The sequence below is a fragment of the Manis pentadactyla genome, chromosome 6 (genome assembly GCF_030020395.1).
Source record: "Manis pentadactyla isolate mManPen7 chromosome 6, mManPen7.hap1, whole genome shotgun sequence".
Lineage (NCBI taxonomy): Eukaryota > Metazoa > Chordata > Mammalia > Pholidota > Manidae > Manis > Manis pentadactyla.
In genome coordinates, this window is record NC_080024.1 from 964,235 (window position 1) to 984,595 (window position 20,361).

The 20,361-nt window shown below is 58.7% G+C and overlaps 1 protein-coding gene across 7 annotated transcripts; it reads right to left on the minus strand.

Moving 5' to 3' along the window:
- Window positions 1-748: 748 nt before the first annotated feature.
- Window positions 749-12,715, minus strand: CAPN10 (calpain 10). 7 transcript variants are annotated; one of them, XR_005027902.2, is made up of 13 exons: window positions 12,489-12,699; window positions 9,677-9,808; window positions 8,367-8,563; window positions 7,437-7,654; window positions 5,815-5,956; window positions 4,987-5,153; window positions 4,465-4,745; window positions 3,345-3,547; window positions 2,957-3,212; window positions 1,677-1,876; window positions 1,403-1,448; window positions 1,002-1,154; window positions 749-901 (listed from the first exon to the last, which is right to left on the minus strand). XR_005027902.2 is itself a non-coding variant. In XM_057503355.1 (13 exons), the coding sequence occupies exons 3-13, from the start codon at window positions 9,720-9,722 to the stop codon at window positions 1,125-1,127; spliced, it is 1,662 nt and encodes a 553-aa protein (XP_057359338.1). In that variant the 5' UTR covers window positions 9,723-9,808; window positions 10,435-10,553; window positions 12,489-12,614; the 3' UTR covers window positions 749-1,124. The 7 variants fall into 7 exon arrangements, 6 of the variants coding, with proteins under 6 accessions (XP_057359338.1, XP_057359337.1, XP_036757150.2 ...); XM_057503355.1 differs by adding an exon at window positions 10,435-10,553 and having other exon boundaries at window positions 749-1,154; window positions 8,367-8,439; window positions 12,489-12,614; XM_057503354.1 differs by having other exon boundaries at window positions 749-1,154; window positions 8,367-8,439; window positions 12,489-12,715.
- Between the last annotated feature and the right edge of the window lie 7,646 nt (window positions 12,716-20,361).

Here is a 20,361-nt window from a genome sequence, read left to right on the forward strand (position 1 = left end):
GTTGGGGTGGGACCCCGCGTCTCCATTTGATTCCATGTGGCTGGAAAAACTGGGCTCCAGGATGGTGTGGACTGCGGCTCACCAACAAGGGGCAGCCACAGGCAGGCCGTCCCTAAGGCCTGAGGTTCAGGGGTGCAGCCATGGTGGGGTGAGTCTGGGAGGATCAGAAACACGTGGGCCGGACAATAGGCCCTGGCAGTTTCTCCCCAGGAACCTCATACTATGGCACAGAGACCCAACGGGCCAGACACCCTGATCATGTGACAACAGGTGCCAAGCTGGAAGATTAAGAGGTGGTGGGAGAACCGCGGTCAGGGCCTGCTGAGTCAGCAATGGTCAGGGACCCAGGGCAACGTCCCCTGCCGAGTCCGGAGCACAGGACTGTACCGGGCACCTCCTGCTGGAAGCAAGCAGAGGCCACGGGGTCTCTCCGTTTGCCCTTGGCAGCGTTTCCCCGCTGGGCACACCATGTGGCTGGGACCCAGACAGCTGGAAGGCAGCCGGGTGGAGGGCGGTGCAGCAGGCTTCCTGGGGCAGCTCCAGTCTTGGGGTGGGCCCTGCCTGAGCCCCCAGACGTCACTTCTCCGCATCGCCACCCCTTCTCCTCAACGCCAGTCCTGCCCTCCTCCAGGCCCGCATCATGGCCAGTGTGCCAGCAGCTGGACGGAGCCCCTGCGGGCGGTTGTCGCCACTCCCTCAGGGAGGCCGATTCACCACCAGCTACCCGAAACCAGCCACACCTGGAAACTGCTCAATACTCCTGCGTTTATAAAGTTACATCCTAAAAGTATCTCAAATAAAGAGTCCTGATCAGTGTTGTCACGATATGGTCCTCTCGCCCACGGCCAGGCCTCTCTGGAGCCAGAGGGGGGACGCAGCGGATTCGGGGAGGCTCTGCCGTCTGTGGCGTGGAGCAAACACGCCCCTGTGAGTTTCCCTTGCCCTTCCTGTGGCACTTGATCGACCCCAGGACTGCCTCTCCCCAGGACGGGGCTCCTCACCGGGGCCTCCAGGCACACGCTGCCATCCAGCGTGGGTCGAGCTGCGGCAGCGAGGAGGCCGGCAGCACCCGGTGAGGACGCCCCTCAGACCCGTCGCTGGAGCTGACACGCGGGATCTCCCAGTTAGGTTTTCATCACGGCCATAAAGGAGGCCTGCAAGAGGGCACAGGTGAGGCCTGGGCAGCAGCTGCCCTGGACAGCGAGCTGGGGCCTCCTCAGCCTCCCACTGGCACCAGCCTCACAGCCCTCGCAAGCCCTGCCCAGGGCCCTCACGGGAAGAGAAAGAGTTGCGCGTCCCAGGACACAGCCCAGCCTGCAGCCTGGCCGCTGGGAGGGGCCGGGGGCTGCCAGGGCCCTAGGCAGCCCTGAGGCACAGGGAGCTTACATCCCCCCACACGTACCTCCTGGAGAAGCTGCCCCAGCGCCTCTTGGCTGTGAATGGAGCGCCTGCAGGAGAGCGCACCGTGGTCATCCCACCAGGGCAGCCACGCACCCGCCCAGCTATGCACGAGATGGACGCGAGTCTCCCCCCACGGGCTGACAGGCAGGCAGTCCGGAGGCAGGTGTGTCTGCCGCTGGTCTCTGCCAGAACGGGAAGGGCTGTGCTGGGCGGGGCAGGCTGGGGAGACGGGGAGGTGGGCCTGAGGTGCCGAGGACCACAGCCCTGGGCCCCACCTGTCTATCCTGGTGGCTATGGTCACAGTGAAGACCCCCTCCAAGTCTGGCAGGTAGGTGGAGGGCACGATCCTGTAGCTCCCCGCCGGGAGGTGGCAGAGGCGGCTCACTTCCTGGGCGTAGCGATGCGGCACACAGCTCAGCAGGGGCTCCTGCAGCAGCAGGGAGGGCGCGCCTGGGCCCCTGCCACCCGGGGGCACCTGGGGGGGCATGCATGGGCAGGTGGGACTGCCTGTGGCGGCTCGAGGCACACAAGGGCCGCACTTCCTTCCTAGGCTGGGCACGCCTGGGCTGCTGCCACCGGGGGCACCTGGGGATGTGTGGGCGGGTGGGACCATCTGCGGTGGCTCGAGGCACACAAGGGTCACACTCCCTCCCTAGGCCGGGCGCACCTGGGCAGGGGCAGTGGTCTGCCTGGCTTTCCTGGGGCTCGATGCCCCCGACTCCCCGATCACACAAACCCTTCTCCAAGGAGGAGGAGCTGCCAGGCCTGTGACGCTGGACTCCCTGTGCATCAGAGCTCCCCAGCCCTGGTGGAAGGCCCGGGCAGGGGGGCAGGCAGCCCTGCCAGGTGTCCACGCCCGCAGGGAGGACCACCAGAAGCACACTGCCCAGGCCCTGGCCCCAGGGTCATCCTGCCCGAGGCACTGGCACTTTCCTCAGGCCCGCCCCACACTGCTGAGCCCACGGGGCCCTCACACTGGACTCCCCCGCCTGGAGGCGGCTCCTGTGACCTTGCAAGCTCTCCACACACCTGACTGTTGGCAGCACCACTGGGGAGTGCCTGTCAGGCCCCCAGTGTCTTAGTGAGTGTGGGCCTCCCCCATCCCTTTTCTGCCCCTCCAGCGCCCAGCCATTGCTTCTTCCTCGCTCCCAGCCTAGGAGCAGCCTCAGTGGCTGGGGAAAGGTGGGTCCTGTGGCTTTGAGGCGGCTCCTGGTGCATGACTGTGCCCCAGTGCATGCCAGTGGGTCTCCTAGGTGGGAGGTGCCGTCTGGGAGGCAGAACTGCCCTCATGACACAGTTGTTCAGGGCCAGGGTGAGTGGACAATGGGCTGAGCTGACCTCTGACCCCAGTGAGTTACAGACTGTATGCATCCTAGAAAAGTCTTGATGTGCCCAGCCAGCCTGGCCGACTTGCCCGAAGGACAAAATCCAGGCCTCAGCGCCACTCCTGGCCATCTGCGTGGACACAGATCCTGAGCGACCTTCCCCTCCCTGCAGCCCACCTGGCCTGACTCCGGCCCTGGCCCCTGGCCCCCAGCCAGCGTGAGAAGCTAACCTGGAAGACGTGGAAGCCGATGGGGTGGCACTTGCCGTCCTGGCAATCCTGCTGCAGGGCGATGCGGATGCAGCGTGGGCCGGTGCCCTCGGGGACCGAGAGTGGGAAGCAGGGGTTGGTGGGGTAGGAGGCGAAGTTCCTGCTGCCACCCGCTGTCTGGCCAAGTCTCCAGGAGCCCCGCAGCCGCACGGTCTCCCACTCCCCCAGTGGCAGGGCCTCCCTGGGGGCAGGGCTCTGGGCCACAGGCTTGACGGCGCTGCGCGAGACAGACAGCACCCGATGTTGCCAGCCTCGGTCACAGGCACCACAAGCCCCCAAGGAAGCACCAATAGGTCCCTTCTATTCCCGAGCCGGAGCTAGAAAAGCAGAGGCCCCCGGTGGCCCTCACCTGAGAGACACTCGCCCACTGGAGAAGACCCGGAGCAGAAACTTCCCTGGTACATCCTTCAGGAAGGTGCTGGGGACGGCCAGGTAGTACCCCGGGGCAAGCTCACAGCGGAGGTGGACCTCCCGGTCATACGCGTGACACACGGTGCCAGCCACAGGGGGTGAGGACAGGACCCTGGGCAGGCTGACCCGCTGCTTCTCCACCTGCAGAAGAGGCCTGGTGCCAACGCCACAGACTGGCCCGGCTCCCACGTTGGCCTCCCCTCAGGCATGTCACCCAGGCCTGCCGGTCCCTCCATGACTGCTCAGGGGTCGGCCGGAATGCCCGTGAGTCTGGGGCTTTTCCTCAGCCCTGGGGTGGGGAGCCTGTCCCAGAGGTGAGCCATGCAAGCACTGCTGCCCCAGGAAACGGGTGAACTGGACAGAAGGGCAGTGCAGCCCCGGACTGCTGCCCAAAGGTCAGCCAGCAGCTGCTCCCCAAGAGGAAGGGAATGTGACGCAGGCCACCTGGCAAAGGGGCAGGGAGGGCACGGCCTGAGTCGTGAGGCCTCCTCAGGACACAGGAGATCGAAGACCAAATGGCAGTCGAGCACACAGGCGGCCGGCTCCTGTGCTGGCCACCTGCTCATCCCTTCGGAGGGCAGGCCGGCCGCTCCTTCGGCCATAGCCTGAACCTCAATGGCAGGAGTCCAGAGTGAGACCCTCCCCGCTTCACAGGGAGGCAGGGAGGGGAAGCAGCAGAGCCGGGCTCTGGGCCTCGACAGGCTGGCCTGCTTGGCCATGGTCCTGATACCCCTTCTCACAGAAAAGGGCCCAAGCAGAAGCCTATGCCTGGTGCCTCCTGCAGGCTCTGCCGGGGGCTGCTCTGTCGGCCACTCACTGGGCAAGGTTGGGGGACGCCCCGAGCCTGAGCCCGGTGGACTCTCTCCACTGCTGTGCTGGCAGGAGTGCCGGCACGCACGCAAGCCCCGGGAGAGCCAGCAGGTGGGAGGGAGGCACACAGGCTCCCGGCACACACTTGCGCCCCGGCACGGCCGCTCCTGAGCCTCAGATGTAGTTTTCCATGGGCCTCCACAGCCCCAGCCCCATACCCCCAGGGAGGGGGCCAGCCGGGCAGTTACCTTCCAGATGTGCAGGCCTACAGCCTGGTAGTCCTTGCTCGGGAAGCCCACCGGGCTCCACACAGCATGGTCATTCCCCGCCGGGGCCTGGGCCCAGCCTGCCCGGCCCAGTGTGCGCACCCTGGGTCTCTGCAGGACAGCAACGTATACCTCGCTGGGCTCTGAGACCCGCAGCCAGAACTTGGGGTTGCTGGGAAAGCCACTGTTGTTCCGGCAGCCGCCTGCCGACTGTCCCTCGACCCAGGCCCCGGGCAGCTCCTGCGTGTGGCGCAGCACCTTCTCTGGGGCAGCAACACGAGCGCGTCACCCCTGGGGATGGCTCCCCTGCCCTCCCCTCCCTCACCAGCACTGGCATCCTCAAGGGCCCCGCGGAGCAGAGTCGGGCTGGGCGAGCCCGTGACCAGAGCCTCTGGCAGCGGCACAGGGGCCTGCGCAGCCCTCCCCCCTCAGAAGGTCGCTGCACCCGACAGGGGCCCGGCCCAGGTGGGGTAAGGGCGGCCTCTCCAGGCGCGGGCCTGTTACCTGAGTAGAGGCTCTGCAGATGGCCAGCCTCCGTGAACGGGTAGCCAATGGTGACCTCATCGAACTCCTGGAGGAATTCCTCCTCCTCCATCCAGAACTCCCCTTCCTGGAGTTGCGAAAGCAACTCCGACGCATCCGCGGGGTCCAGCAGGTGCCACCCTTCGCCCCTGGACAGAAGCTCGCTTCAGTGGAGGCCTCCCCCGCAGCACTGACCAGAGCCAGGCCGGAGGGGCTGGGAGTGGGTCAGAGAGCCCCAGGCCCCGCAGCCCCGACGGCCCCACCCAGAGTGCCCCGTGGCTGGACTGCCCGCGGGCAGTCACCCATCCTTCCCAGAGCAGCTCCCGCCCCTGGACGTGTCTCACCAGGGCCAGGAGAGTGAACAAAGGCCACCTGCCCACCGCCCCTTGGCAGCCTGATGCAGGAGGAAGTGTGGGATCTGTCTGCCAGCCCCAGGCCTGGCCAAGGGGAGCTGACCCAGAGCCACAGTGGTCTTCCACTGGGCTGGGGGCTGCAGCACAAGCATCTCTGTCATCCACAGCCTGGCTGGGCATCTGCCATCCATGGCATCCTCAAGACAGGACCCCAGAGCCAGGGCTGCCTTGGTCCCAGTGCCCAGCACTGAGCCAGCCTCCTGACTCATCTGGGCATGTGCAGAATATGATAGCCTCAAGCAGGTGCCAAGTGGGCCTTGCCAGGGACTAAGAAAGCACTTTCTGACCAGCTAGAGGTGACTGCGGCATGTGCTATGGGCACTGGGGCCCAGGCACACACACAGCTGCTACTGGGGGCCCCAGGTCCCTTCTGGCACCACCTGGTGCCTGCACTCACCCCTCTGTCCAGGGTCCCTGCCGGCTCTGCCGGCCCCAGGGATTCTGAATCCTTAGCAGCAGGATGCTCTGCCCAGCCTGACCCCGGAGCTCTCGCAGATCCGAGACAACGAAGGCATGGAACTGGCCGAGCTCCCCGGCACCTGGGCGAGGACAGCTCAGTCACAGGCCCAGGGGGGCCTGCTCCTCCCAGGAGTCCTCAGCCCCCCAGCGACAGCCACATGGGCATGCAGACCCAGGACCCCCAGGGACCAGGTGGTGCTGCAGTGGAGAACCTGGGTGTGCATCTGGCTCCATGGCACCAGGTCTGGCATCCTCCCCTCTGCGGGGTCTTGGCCTGCGCCTGGACGGGGTGGGGGGACGGCCTGCATGGCAGTGCCAGACGCCGGACACAGGGCCACCCTCCAACAAGCTGCTGCCAGGCAACGGGAGAACCTCCTCTTGGCAAGGCCAGCTAGGGGACAGCCGGACATGTTGACCAGACACCAGTTTGGGAGACTGCAGGCCCAGTGGCCTGGGGACTAACGACAGGGAGGTGGAGAAGCAGAGAGAGGGAGTGAGGGTGGTGGTCCAAAGAAACTCCTGGGATGTCTTTAAATGCTTCATTTAGAATGGCACCGAGGGAGCCACTCTGGGTGTCTCACGCATGTCCGCAGGCCCTGCCATATCTGTGAGCTCCAGCTGACCGCCAGCAGCCCCTTCTCTTTGCCTGGTGGTTTCTCCAAAGCCTGAAGTGCTAAGAAATAGCCCTGCCCTATCCTGAAGCAGCTGATGCCAACTAGGCCAGCCCCCTTACCCTCAGGCGACGCTCGCGTCTGGCACAGAGCCCACAGATCACTTCCCACTCTCCTGTGTGTGTGCTCGAACTACAGCCTAGGGTCTGTCTGTGGGGGACTCAGGCCAGGTCTGTGCCAACCCTCACACACCTGACAGGGCAGCTCAACAGCAACGGTTTACTTCAATGTTCAGAGTCGTCCACCAAAAATTCCACTGTGGAAATCCTAAGTATGAAAACCAGTGCGCATGGAGGTTTCCCCGCAGTGTCAATCACAGCACAAAACCAGAGGCAGCTCACATGCCCGGTGTTAGGGGGGCGTGGGCAAACCAGGGTGGGCATGCCCATGACAAAAGATGCTCACAAAGTTTACACACCACCACATAAAATGATGTAAGACGTTAAATGCAAAATGTACATGTGTTTATGAAAAAAAACGGAGGAATTGCACTAAAAAGTCAAAGGTGGTGTGCCGAGTGACTTTTCTCTTTCTGCAACTCTCCTACTGAGCACATGTATCACCAAAACAAAAATTCACACTTTGACTTTGCCAGGCTTCCAGCCAGGCCATGGTGCCACCAGCCACTCGCTGTAGAACGTGTCTACACGGCAGGTCCCACAGAGGCTCCTGCCTGCTTTTAGGGAGGGTCCTGGTCAAAGGAAAAGGGACGTCTCCCTCTGGGGAGGACGAACCACAGGGGAAGGCTGCGCATGGGACACCTGCCTGGGAGAAGCATCCTGCTTTCTCCTTAGTCCTGACAGGGCCACGGGAGCAGGTTCTGGTGCTGCCGGGCGGCTGCCGGGCACAGGCGTGCAGGCCCATCACCACCCCCCGCCTGTCGCCTTACCCTCTCTGGGGCTGAGCACCGCGCAGCTTATCAGACACCGGTCCTTGAGACCAAGCAGCTGGCGACAAGCCCTGTGCTCTGAGTTGCCAGGCCTGTCCTGGTGGCCACTGGCTCTTGCCAAGTCCTTCAGGGTCCACCTTTCCGCCAGGCCACCAGTGAGGTCCACCAGCGCATCAGCCACCTGCCCTGCCCACAGGTGCTCGTAGGACCCATGGACCCTGGGAGACAATCGTGGAGTGAGGCCCTGGCACTGGGGGCTCCCTGCCTCTTTTCTATCCTCTCTGCCCCCGATACCCCGGCACCACCTTCTCAGCCAGCGCCAAGGCTGTGGACACCCATTCCTCCATCTCTCAAGCTCCAACCCCTTATCACGGGCCTTGGCCAGTGGATGGGGGACTCAGTCACAGTGATGTCCCCAGCAGGCCTCCCCACTTCCTCCTCTGTGCAAAGGCCTGCCAACCAGGCCAGCCTCATTCTGCAAGACGACAGAGGCATTCTAAGGGGGAAGTTCTTCAAATCAGACCCTAGATGAGTGTCCCGGTCTCGGTCAGGGCCATGATAAGCAAGGGCTGAGACTGAGGCAGCCTCATTCCTCCTGACAACTTGCAGAGAGGATGCTAGCCCCCAGTGGTGAGAAACAGACAGATGGAAACATCTTTCTTGCTGGGGTCTGAGGAAAGAGAAAGGGGGAGACACAGCCCCTCTCTTTCTGGAGGTGGTGCCTTTATGCTGACACTGGAATGAAGGAAGGGAAAGAGGAAGTGGGTGGGGGATAGGCCACCATGGGCCGTGTCCCAGGGCTCCTGTCTCTGGGCAGTCAGCCTCACTCCACGCCTGGCCACCAGACCCTTGGAGCTCACAAACGTGCTACGGCCCAGGGAGAGCAAAGATGTGGGGCCCCCAGCCCCCCTCCAGACCCAGTGTGCGCACTTGGCATAGACCTTCTCCAGCAAAGGAAGCCAGAACACATCAGCTCTCTGGCACCGGGAGAAGCAGAGCCTCCCTGCAAGACAAGGCAGACGGTCATCCACAGTCACCTCCACCCAGCGTCCAAACTGCCAGACTCGGAAGGTGAAGGCGCCACGGTACGTCTGGTCGAGCCAGCTGGGCTGTCCTGGAGGAATGACCTACCGGCACAGGGGAAGGCAAACGGGGCTGTGAGGGACAGCGTCCTGCGTGCTGCCTGAGTGTCTCAGCCAGCCTGTGACCACTGGCCCCTCCCCCAGCACCCTGCAGCTTCGCAAAGAGTGCACCTTTACTCCACACCTAGATGTTGGCACTTGTGGAAAACCCAGTCACCGGACAGACTAGCAGACCTTTCAGTAAATCGCTTAGGATTTTGCTGAGGGCACCAGTGTCTCCAAAGCGTTAAGTCGACCAGTACATCCTGCTATTCTGAATAAGTGATTGACCTGAATCCGAAGTGAACGTGAATTTTACAGGCACGAGCCAGCCAATTCCCGACAGAACTGCAGACGGCAGGCCCCTGTAGGCACCGCCACCCCCTGCAGGGGCCTGGCACCTCCGGAGCTCTGCCAGCCCCTGGACCAGAGGGTTCTGACCAGCCCAAGAGACCGTGTGGGCTCCACACTTTGGGCTTGTTTGGTCCTGGCTCTGCCACTCATTAGGGGAGCACACTGGTTGCAACTCCCTCATTTATAAAATGGGTCAAAGCCAGCAAGGCCTGTGAGAATGAACGGCAGCCAGCAGGGCACTGAGCAGGCACTGGGACACAGCAGGAGCTGGGCTCAGCGCCGTCAGCGTGGCTGCACTAATCGAGAACGACTGGCAGTAAGCCGAACAAAAGGCACACATGCTCCTGGGGAAGGAACCTGGGCAGGCCTTCCACACCTGTGTATTCTACCTAGCATCAGAAACAGTTTTAATCCCCCCTCCTTTTGTCAACTTATATTCAAAACCTGTTAAAGAAAAGTACTAACTAGGGGAACTTTCCAAACCAGGGACTAGGATCCCTGCAAGGGCCCTTTCCTCCTCTAGGTGGGCATGTCTGTCTTTTATTCCAAATGTGAGGCTCGGACTGCATGAGAACCCAGGGCTCAGGAGCCTGCAGAGCTGTGCAGAACATGCCCGCTGGGCCCTGGTGCCCTGGAGGTCCCGTGGCCCGAGCCAAGCTCCCCCCTCCCCCGGCACACGGGTGCCACGACAGCCCCCCCAGAAGATGTGCCCTTCCTGTGCCCGCAGGCAGGAAGCAGGAGGGGAGGAGGCGCGGCGCTGCAGACCTGGTTCAGCAGGTGCTGGCTCTTCTGCAGGGCGGCACAGGCACATAGGAGCCAGCAATCCCCCAGCAGCCCCTGCTTCACCTGGCCTTCCTGGGGGTTATCTGCGAAGAGCTGGGGCGTGGCACAAATTTCCTGAAATGAAGAAAATTGTCCAGTTACATCATGCCTGATGGCTAGTCTTTCAAAGTCAGAACACAGGATGTAGGTGCCAGGCTGGGGAGGAGCTTTTCTGGCTGTCCGCATGGCCTAGGAGGGGAGAGGGAGCGGCTGGCTTCGTGCGGCCCCTCCGGGCTTTCACTTGGCCCCTTCAGCTTAGATTCTGGGGCCGTCTCCAGCCACCTTCCTTAACTGGCAAAACTACGACTCTAGGTGCATCCTATCCCAACAGCTGAATGTTGGTCTAGAAAACGGCTGCACTTGAATTCCTAACGGCCAATCCCGATGGGTCCTCTGCACGGCTGGAAATCCTACTGTCACCCTAAATGGCTCAATTCCCCACAGCCCAGACAAGTCCATACCCTCACCTTCCTCCCTCTCCCACACTCTCACTGCCCATGCCTCTCTGAGCTGGACTTCCCCACAAGCCGGAGGCATAGGGAGCCCCATCTTCCTTAAGACACTGTCCCTTAGCACCAGTTCCCCCCTGAGGCTTCCCTCCACCAGCAGACTTCTCAAAAGCTGCTGCCCTGACTTCCGCCCTCCTGCTCGCACTCCGCATGGCCGCTCTAGCTTCTGGGCCAGTCATGCCCCCAGAGCACCTCTGTGTTGTCAAATCCAGGGTCCTCGCCCTCCTGTTACGGTCGGTAGACAGCCAGACATGAGCAGGGAGGTGCTGGAGACTTGGGCCAGGGCTTACACTTGGCCAGATGCTGTTCTCCTGGGAGGTGGGGAGTGAGGATATAAACAGCAGACCTGCCAAGACTGACTGGTTCCGACGCAGACAAGCTGACCCTGCCTCACCTCAAAGGACATCACATGCTCATGAGCGTATTAAAATCACACTTGCCACCATGACGTTTCCTAGGCATTCCAGGACAAAAGAGGGAGTCACATTATTTCCCAGAAATCCCCTCTCTATTCAGAGAAAAACCCACCTATTCTAATGAATATTCCAGCCCCTGCTTAAACTCCAGCTGTAAGACCACCCAATCCGAACCCCACCATGCTGCTCATCTCTGGGGCACGCCTGCACTCCCTCCCTGAGTGCGTACTTCACTGAACTACTCTGCTTGTACCTGCTCCGCATGCTCGTGAATTCTTTCTCTACTGATAAAGAACCCTCTCCCGGGGTTGAGGTCTCCCCTACTGCAGGGAGATCTCCTGGGACTGAATTTCCCAACACCATTTCCCAGCACTTGGCAGTGTCAGGAAGGTGGCTGTTCACATCCCCAGCGGTCCCCTTTGGCTCCCATGACTCCATGTGCTCCTGGCTGTCCTTCCACCTCACTGCCTGCTGCCTCTCAAGGCTGCCTGCCAGGACACCTGCTTGACCCCACTCGGAAACACTAGGGCGCCTCAAGGCTCAGTTTGGAGCGCTGTGCTGCTGTAGCCCACTGTCTGGATAGAATCCTCCAGACCCTGCTCCCGTCCCCATTCCCAGACAGACAGAGCCTCTAGCCCAGATCTCCCAACTCTTTCACCCACCTTCCACTGACAGCTCTGCTTGAACACATGAGAGCAAAACCCAGTCTTAGATGTCCACCCCTGGCTCTCCCCCACCTCCCAGTTTTCCCCAGTACATCGAACAGGACTTGCCATCCTGGGCGATGCTCAGGCCAGAAGTCCAGAAGTCATTCTCAGTCCCTCCCAGTTGGTCACTCAGGCCTATCAACGCCCCCTCCAAAGTCAGCCACTGCACAGCCCCACCCTGACAGCTGTCACATTGGTCTGAACCCATTCATCTTGCTCCAGGGCCACTGTAATGGCCATTCCTACTCTTGTCCAGACAATTCCCTTCCCACCTACCAGCAAAGTGAACTTCTTAAAACATAAATCCAATTGAATCATTCTCCTACTAAAACCCTCTAATGGCCACTCATTGCACCTAAAATCCATTTGTCACCCAAATGCCCCCAACATGGCCTATAAAGCTCTTCGTGCTTTGGCCCTTGCCCCCTCTCTGGCCAAACAGGTTCTCAGTGTTGCCCATGGAAAGCACCTGTCGCCAGAGCCAAGCAGTTCTGCATCTGCTGCAGGACTGGGTGGCCCCATGGATGTCTCTGCTGACACTCTGGGAAGGCAGGTTGTTCCCTGAGAAGAGTCATTCAGCAGCAAACCATTTCTGAAGATGTCAGCATGGCACTAGGCCAGATCATCCCTTTAAGTAGCCACCTTAAAATGTTCACATCTGAATATGCAGGTGCTCGAAATCCAAAATAAAATTGCTTTGCAGGCTCAGTCTGGCCCTTCCGGAAGCGCATGAGAGCAGCAGCCACAAGCAAACACGTAAAAGAGAACAGAACCACTTGTGGGCAGAAGAGCCAGGCAGGCTAGAAGCCAAGTCTGGTTACACACCCTTCAGAGCGGAAGCTAGTGGCGCTGGGTTTCCGTTAAAACGCCCCCTGGCTGTGCCCCTAAACGCCTTCCGAGCAGAGCTCCCCAGGTGGGGGCCCGGAGCCTGTCGCCCAGCACTCCTGGAGGGGGCTTGGCAGGGAGCTCCCAGGTGGGTGACGGGGCCTGGTGCCACCGCTGAGGGCCGAACGGCACACCTGCGGACCTCCGCGTGCCCGCCCCGCCGGCCGGGCCCCGCGCTCCGCACCCCGGCAGGGAGCTGGCATCTAGGGGTCAGCCCGAGCCCCGAGACGGCTCCCACCTGGGGCCGCCTCCACGTGATGTCCTCCCGGAACCGGGCCAGCGGCGTGGAGAAGCTGGAAAAGAGCGAGGAGTCCGTGGCGGGGAAGGCGGCGTCCCGGAAGAGCTCCCTGGCCGGGGCCCGCATCTCGCGGCGCGCGGCCCAGAAGGAGGACCAGTCCCCTGCAGGCCCGCGGCTTTCCGGGCGCTGCAGTTCTGCGGGGCCTCCCGGCCGCGGGTGCCCATCGGGCCGGCGATGCTCGCCGGCTGCGTCGCCCCGGTAACCGCCGGCAGGTCGCAGCCAACCAGGTGTATCGCTCTGGGTCACATGACACAACGGCCCACTCGCACTCCAGCCTCGGGAGGTCCCAGGGGCGTGGCTCGCGAATTCTACTCTCGCGAGGTCTTGCCGTCGCACCAGCACCACATCTCCTTCCGGGACCGGAGGATCGGGAAGTGCCGCGGCGGAGGCTCATGCCCTGGCGGCTGCCGGGTGCCTTGTCCTCGCTCCGTGCGGCTTGAGCTTGGGCATCAGGGCCGCTTGGATTCGCGGACTCTTGGGGCTGAGGGCGCGGAGGGGCCGTCTCGGCCGAGGTCGGGTTGTAGGCTGCGGATCCCAGAGTGCAGCTCCGCCTCCCAGAATGGCGCCTCCTCTTCCGGCCGCCGGTGAGCTGCTTTCCGCCGCGGGCAAGTGCTGCGTGCGCCGCTGCCGTGGCTGTGTGAGTGGCTGGGGAGGGCGGCGGCGCGGGCCCGGGGCGCTGTCTCAAGGCAGTCTTGGAGCAGACGCGCTGGATCCCGAGGGGCATGGGGCTGGAGCGTCCTCCTGGCCTCTGGATGGCCGGGCATCTGGCATCTGGTCCTGGTGGGCTGCACAGTGACGTGCTGGAAGTGCGATTATAACCCGTGGCAGCTCAGTACTGCGGGGAGGTGGGGACAGTGATTTTGCGACTTAGTGCAGGGACCTGCCCTTCCCATTCCCAGCAAGGAGGGAAAGTAGTCAGCCAGTAGGCTTATTCTCTGCCTGCTCCTCCAAGCCTGCTTTACTGTGCCTGGAGCCCGCAGAGCGTTGGGCAAGGGAGGGCAAGGGGGCCTCAACCCTTCTTCTGACAGCTCACCACCACCTATTAGGTCCTCTGGGTTCTTCCTATCCCCAGGCTGCTTTTACCCAGCCCCCAGAATATGAAGTATGGTCAGATCAAAGCTCTCCTGTAATCAGATCTGAAAAGTCTTTACTTCTCGAGGAGAAACTGAACCTGGTCCAAAAACCTCTGACTTCCCAACCAAAAGGGGTCTCTGTTGCACCCCTCCATCTCCTCCATTTGTTCAGTTGCTGCAGCTGAGGTCATGGGGAGCCTGGAACTCCCTCTAGCTCCAGAAGCAGGTATTTTAGGCAGGGGCCTGCGCCCCAGCTCTGGGCAGTGGGGCAAAGGAGCCATTCTTGGGGGGGCTGCTGAGGGTTTTCTGCAGCCTACAAAGGCACGGGGGTGGTATATTCTCTTAGCCTTTGGGAGCCCGTGTGTTGAGGACATGGCACAGAAATTGGTGCAATTGGCTTGTGACCACAAGGGACAAGCCAAAGGACAAAGGTCAATATGCTGATTATTGGGAGCAGAAAGAGTCTGGGTCTCTGGTGATATCCCTGAGCCCCTGAACTGGTCAGTCCTAGAATTGCCCACCTTGGGACTTAGGGTCATAGAACATGCAGTGTTACTATTTGAGTCATTTTGAGTTGGATCTTTTGTTTCAGTGTTACACTGTGCAGAGACCCTGTATTAATTACCTACTACTGCATGACAAACTACCTCAAAAATTTAGGGACTTAAAATAATAGGCCTTTGTTATGTCACAGTTTCTGTGGTTTAGGAATGTGGTAGTGACTTGGGTGGGTGGGTGGTTCCAGCTCAGGGCCTCTTGGGAGACGGGGACTGAGGTCATCTGGAGGAGGACTGGGACTGGCGGAGTCACTTCCAAGCCCACAGGCCTCAGTTTCTTGTCATGTGGACCTCCATGGAGCCGTTTGAGTGTCTTCACAATGTCGCAGCTGGTTTCTCCCAGAGCACGGGGCTCCAGGGAAAGGGCAGACGGAAGCTGTCCCTGTTTTATGGGTCCCCCCCCCACGTTATGTTCCATCGTTTCTGCAACTTTCCATTCACTGGAAGTGAGTCCCGTAAGTCCAGCCCAAACTTAAGCGGAGGGGCGTGAAACTCCACCTTTTGTAGGGAGGAGGATCTGAGAATCTAGATGCATTTTAAGACGACCACAGGTTCACCTCCCCTCCCAGGAGGGAATGGGTGTGGCACCCAGGACTCTGAGGAGCCCTGGGGCTTTAAGAGCGGGCAGAGGCAGGTGCCAAGTTTGCATCTTAGAAGACCACTGGCAAGTGGGGGGCCCTGAAGTGGGTCCTTGAGGGTAGGCTGGGAGGGAGGGAGCTGGAGGCCTGGAGTTTGAACCAGAAGTGGAGAAAAGAGAGAGCTGCTTTGAAGTTGCGTGGAGACTAGTCCTGTGAGTCAGAAAAAGGAGGGTGCTGTAGAGGGGGGTGCACAGGAGAGAGCCTGCAGGCCCCCCAGTTTAGGGCGCTCCTGGGACTTGGAGCGAAAGCGAAGTCTTTGGGGAAAGGCCTTGATGCGACTTCGCATTTGGCTTGTTCTCAGTCACACTGAGTTGCTGGACAGTCAGGCTCGGTGTCCTAGGCCTGTGGACAGCAGGAGACCTGTCTCCCTCCCTGAGCAAGGCCTGGACTAGCTTCTGCCATGCACATCTTGAAGTTAACATCTGTCCTCTGAGCTCTGAGAGATGGTGGGAGCCCGGTGTCTACCCCAGTGGGTCCAGGGGGTGTCTAGAGCAGCAGCCTGGGGCCCCAGAGCCTGGAGCATGTGAAATCACCTGAGCAAAAGTCACCTGGCCACTATCTGGGCCTCTCCCCTCCTGTACAAACCCCAGGTGCAGAGGGCCCAGGGTGGATATGAGGATCAAATGAGAAACTGCAAAGCACGTGGCTGGTCCTGGGCCGTGGGGGGTGGTCAGTGAGGCCCCAAACGTGGATTGCTCCTCTGTGGGTCATCAGCTGGGGTGGAATGGTGCGGGAGTCCAGCTCCAGCCTAGGGGTGGGATGCCCGAAGGTCCAGGACAGAGTCGGCGTATGGAGAGACAGGACATGGAGTCAGATGGAGGTGGTCTCTCGACAAAGTGCCAATGACAGCTTTATACCATTTTGCACAAGGATATTTTTTATTATTTTGATGATTAACTAGAATACACAGTTGGTTAATAAGTATAGGCAAGCTTTTTTCTTTCTTTTACTTTCTAATCTATTCGTGGTTGGTCAAGTGTTAGACGACTGTTTTTCTGTTCTTTGACCAAAACTTTTCCCATTAACATGTACTCTATTGTGTTTTACGTTTCTATGCAACACAGTTTCTAAGAAGTGCATGTGACCATAGGAGTGTGCAGTATGTAGCAGCGACTATGGAGTCTATCAGCTCAGGGTGTAATACAGGTCACCTAGTGCCACAGTTAGCTAGGATTCTTTCCCACAAAAATATTCTTAAAAGCTTTAATAAATTTATAAGCAATCTAAAATCATAAACTCATATCTTCATCTTATACCCCTTTATAGGGCACAGTAGGCAGCAAACTAAATTTCTCCTTCTTATCTACATTTCTCTTTCTTCTGTGTAGATACCAAAATCTCCCTGACGTATGCTGCACAGGTCTCCATGACTCCACTACTGCAGGGACTGAACAAGTTCTTACATGGTGAACAATGCAAGGGCATTCATATCATAGAAACTGTTTCTGTTTTAACTACAAACTTTAAACTATAAACAATCACGTCAAATATAATGTATGATTATTCATTTGATTTTTATACTTTATATGTGAATCTAATGAAATGTTAATATAGTAGGTAAATGCAAGATATAGATAGAAAGCATGATTTAGAACTGTAAGAAGGCAGGTGTAGATGATCAAGTTTGTGCCTACAGACCAGGTCTTAATCCAAGCTGAACAAGGGCAACAAAACATCCACAGGTGTAGAAGATTTCTCTCAAAACTGGGGGGGGGGGGGGGTGAGCTTCTAAGCCTCACCTCTGTTGGCCCCCTTTTTCTCACCTGATGGCCCTCCTGCGACTGTGCCTGTCTTAGGTTGTTCCTCCCTTGAGGAATCTTACCCGTCTCTGCCTAACCAGCCATCTTACGGGGCCACACAGGGAGATGTAAAGCTGGTAAGTGAGAGAGAAGTAATATTCTTTGAAAAGGTTAGTTTTTCACTTCATTGCAGATTTATGCTCCATGGCTTCTATGCCCAGCACTTGTTTTGAGGTATCTTTACTTCCTGGAATATGGTACTTGGTAATTTCACGTATGAGGCACAAATTCTAGTAAAGCGCTGTGATTAGGAAAGAAGAAAAACAAACTATAGAAGTAGTAGAGGGAAGAAAACATGAGATGATAAGTTAAGTGTCAACAGGGTTATTCTATTCAATATTTTCTCATGACTCTATTTCTATAAAACTTTCCATCACTAGTTTCACTAGCATTGTAAACAAGGGGGGCATTCTCAGTGGAAATGGGGTGGTCAATGTTTGACTAACTAACAGCAGGTTTCTGTACTTTATGCTAAGATTGCTATTTGGCCCTGCGTGTTCTATTCTTCAGGAGCACTGTCCTGAAAAGCTTTTGGGAAGTTTATGTTCTCATCATTTCTGTGCTGCTTAGCAAAGGTTAGCTTAGTCTTTGGCAACAATGCAAGTAAAAACAAAGCCAATAGTATAATGGAGAAAAACAAAATCAAAGTGGGTAATAGAGGGAGCCAGCTGCGAAGGCCTCTGCCTTATGGGGGTCTTCTTCTAGCTTGAGCTTTGCTACACAGCTTGAGTAGCATGGCTCCCGGCAGAATGGGAGTGGGGTCCTGGAAGATTGGGTCTCTCGCCTTCCCCAGCCTGAAGTTTCCAGCTGAAGGAATCTTACCAGGCAGGACGTGAGAGGGCCATCTCTCTGCAGCCCACGGTCAGTCCTCTAAAAGAAGAGGAGTCCCTAAGGGTTGGAAGGGTCAGACTCATTTGAAACAAGTGCTTGTATGGTCCTCACCTATCCCGTAGTCGAGTGTCGCTGTCCCATTTGACAGCGAAGAGCCTGCACTTCAAAGGAAGAAGGTGGAGACCCAGGACCTCACAGCTGGAGGTGGGACGCACTGCAGTTCCCAGACCGGGTCTGGCTCGCTTTGCTCACTGCAGCACAAGGAATGGGTTCTTTTTGGTTATGCTTGTTATGCTTTAGATTAAGTTTTGGTTTTTTTAAACCCATTATGAAAATAATACATGCTCCTTTGAGGCATTTTTTTTTTTGCCTAACTGCTGCTCCAAAACAGCCACGTGCTTTTAAATTTCATTACAAGCCTGGTGTAGAAACGTCCGTGGCGGGCAGTCCAGCAAGAGCCCACTGCATGTGTGGCTGTTTTCTGCGCTGTGGGTGCCCTCCTCCCTCCAGATAGTGGAATCTCTCAGCTCATGCATTCATTCTGAACAGGGAGGGTTTACCTGGGCTTGGGTGTGGTAGGGTACGGGTGGTGGTGGCTGTAATCCCCTTAGCACCCTTCCCCAGCCTGCAGAGAACACCTCCTGGATACTGCACCAGCAGGCTTCTGATCTCCCAGGGTTCGACAAGATGATTATTTAGAGAGAAAGGGAGGGGTGAGCCTTAAAAGCCAACATCAGATTCCTCTTGGTAAAAGGACGGTCTGTTAGGAAACACCTCAGTGTATGTGGAGGTTTGGTAGGGCAGGGCAGAGCTGCTCAGCCTGGCCAGGGAGGAGAGAGGTGGGCAGTGCTGAGGGAGGGGCAGCCATGGCTAAGGAAATGAGGCCGGGGTCCGGGGCTGAGGGCCGTTGGAAAGGCCCAGGTGTGGGGGGAGGGCACGGGGAGAGCAGAGCGAAAGTGCATCAATCGATCTGAGATTGCCAGTGCATCATCTCTCTCCAGACCCCAGGTCTTCAGTAAATTCCACTACCTAACTTTCCTCTATAGTTTCCCTTTTTAAAACCCCTTTGCTGATTCTTGGAGCACCATTTGTTCTGATACTCCAGCCCATTAATCTCCACTGATAACCTTCTACTGAGTTTTCATTTTTTATTTTAATAAAAACAACTCCCAAGGTCTCTGACTGGTTCGTTTCATATCTCATGATGGCCGATCCCTTTTTTATGGCTGTTTCAGTCCCCGTTGGCTGAGACCACACTTCCGGGTGCTGTGAAGCCCTCCTTGGGTCACGCTGCCGGCCCTGCTTCTGCAGGGAGTGGGTGCTCCCCCAGGCGGGTGCTCGGCTGATGGAGGGAGGGATGAGGATCTCCAGGTCTGCCCGAGGCACCCAGCCTTAGCAGAGGAGACTAAGCACCAGCAGTTCCCAGTAGGAGAGGGGGGACAGAGAAGTATTCCTGGGGACAGGTCTGGACCGGACCACGCGTGCACTGGGATCACACCAGAGGACAGCCAGCCCTCCCAGGACCTGGCCTGAGGAACTCGGTGACCCTCCCCAACCCCAGGGACCGGAGGGGCTGTGGGCGGCAGGGTCCTGGGCAGATCCTCAGCCTCCATCACACCCTTGTTCATGCGTCAGCTGTCCAACCCACTGTGAAGTCAGCTCAAGGTCCCGCTCTCCTGGACCCCAACAGATCCGATGCCCGTGGCCGCTCCCATGCCCTCTCTAGATGTCACCTCCTTGGCACCACCGATGCCACTCCCTGACCTGCTAACCGCTCCCTTCCCTGTCCTGAAAATGCAGCTGTGGGTGTCAGTACTGCTGCCTGTCAAGCCCCCACTTCCTTACACATGGTGGGAGTGCATGTGGACTCCGGCGTGTGCAGTCACCGGCGTGATCCCCTCCACAGCCTGCCTCTCTCCACACACCACAGGGACCAAGGGAACAAGGTGATGGGAAGCCCACCCACCACGCCTCACTGCCAGCTTGCAGTGGACACGTGGCATGAGTGGGAAACATCTTTGTTAGAGTTGGTCCTGGAGCATAAAATAGCCTATGTGGTACAGAAATTGGTCTCTATAAGAGGGTGCCCGCTGTCAGAACACAGGACATGTTGTCGTTGGCCTGGGGCTGGCTGTGACCATTACTGGAGGCTGGGATGTTGGCCAGCTGTGCTGCACAGCAGCAAATGCCACCATGTCCTCTTGAATCTCATAAGCAGACGCTGCCTGAAGTGACTTGTGGGTCTGGAGGGGGAGGTCAGGAAGCATAAGCAGTTTGTTGGTCACAGGGTGCATTTGGCAAAACACCACGAAGAGATGGGCTAGGAGATACTCTGGGTGTGCAAGATGGTGGAAAGGAATGGAGAACGGTCAGGAACGTGGGTGCTGGTGGGGCTGAGAGCCCCTGCGTGGATCGGGCCAGGGCAGACAGTGTGGCGAGAACATCAAGAGTACAGGTCACCCCCTCTCCTGATGGCTTCCAAAGTCAGGGGAGAGGCTGGCAGGTGGGGCGGACAGGTGGCACGTGAGGGCTCCTGGGCAGCACTGGGAAGGCCTGTGGGCGTGGCTACAGGCCCTTGGAGCTGGGGCCAAGCAGCTAGGAGGCTGCAGTGTGTTTGAGGAGCCCAGGACTAAAGGCTTGGGAACAGGGAAGAGGCTGAGAAAACAGGTCACCCCAAAGGGGCGTCTTGGTCAGCATCAAGCTCAGGTGTGGCCAAGAAGACAGAGGACATAGCCTCCCAGGGCAGAGCCAAGGGCCAGAGAGCCCCTGACACACCCACATCCAGGACAGGTCCCTTAGAGCCTGCCTGGCGGGCTGCTGGGGCCTCTGCGTGTCCCCTTCAACAGGACGTTCCTGCAGCATCCCGTCCTTGTTGTGGGCTGGGAAATGCCTTCCGGTTCACAAGTCTGGGTTGA

Coding starts and splice junctions, on each gene's coding strand:
- CAPN10 (XM_036901251.2), bottom strand. CDS start 12,614: ATGCGGGCCCCGGCCAGGGAGCTCTTCCGGGACGCCGCCTTCCCCGCC. Junction 5,957..7,436: donor GGTGCTCAGCCCCAGAGAGG/GTAAGGCGACAG, acceptor GTCCTCGCCCAG/GTGCCGGGGAGCTCGGCCAG. Junction 1,155..1,402: donor TGGGGCAGCTTCTCCAGGAG/GTACGTGTGGGG, acceptor GCCCTCTTGCAG/GCCTCCTTTATGGCCGTGAT.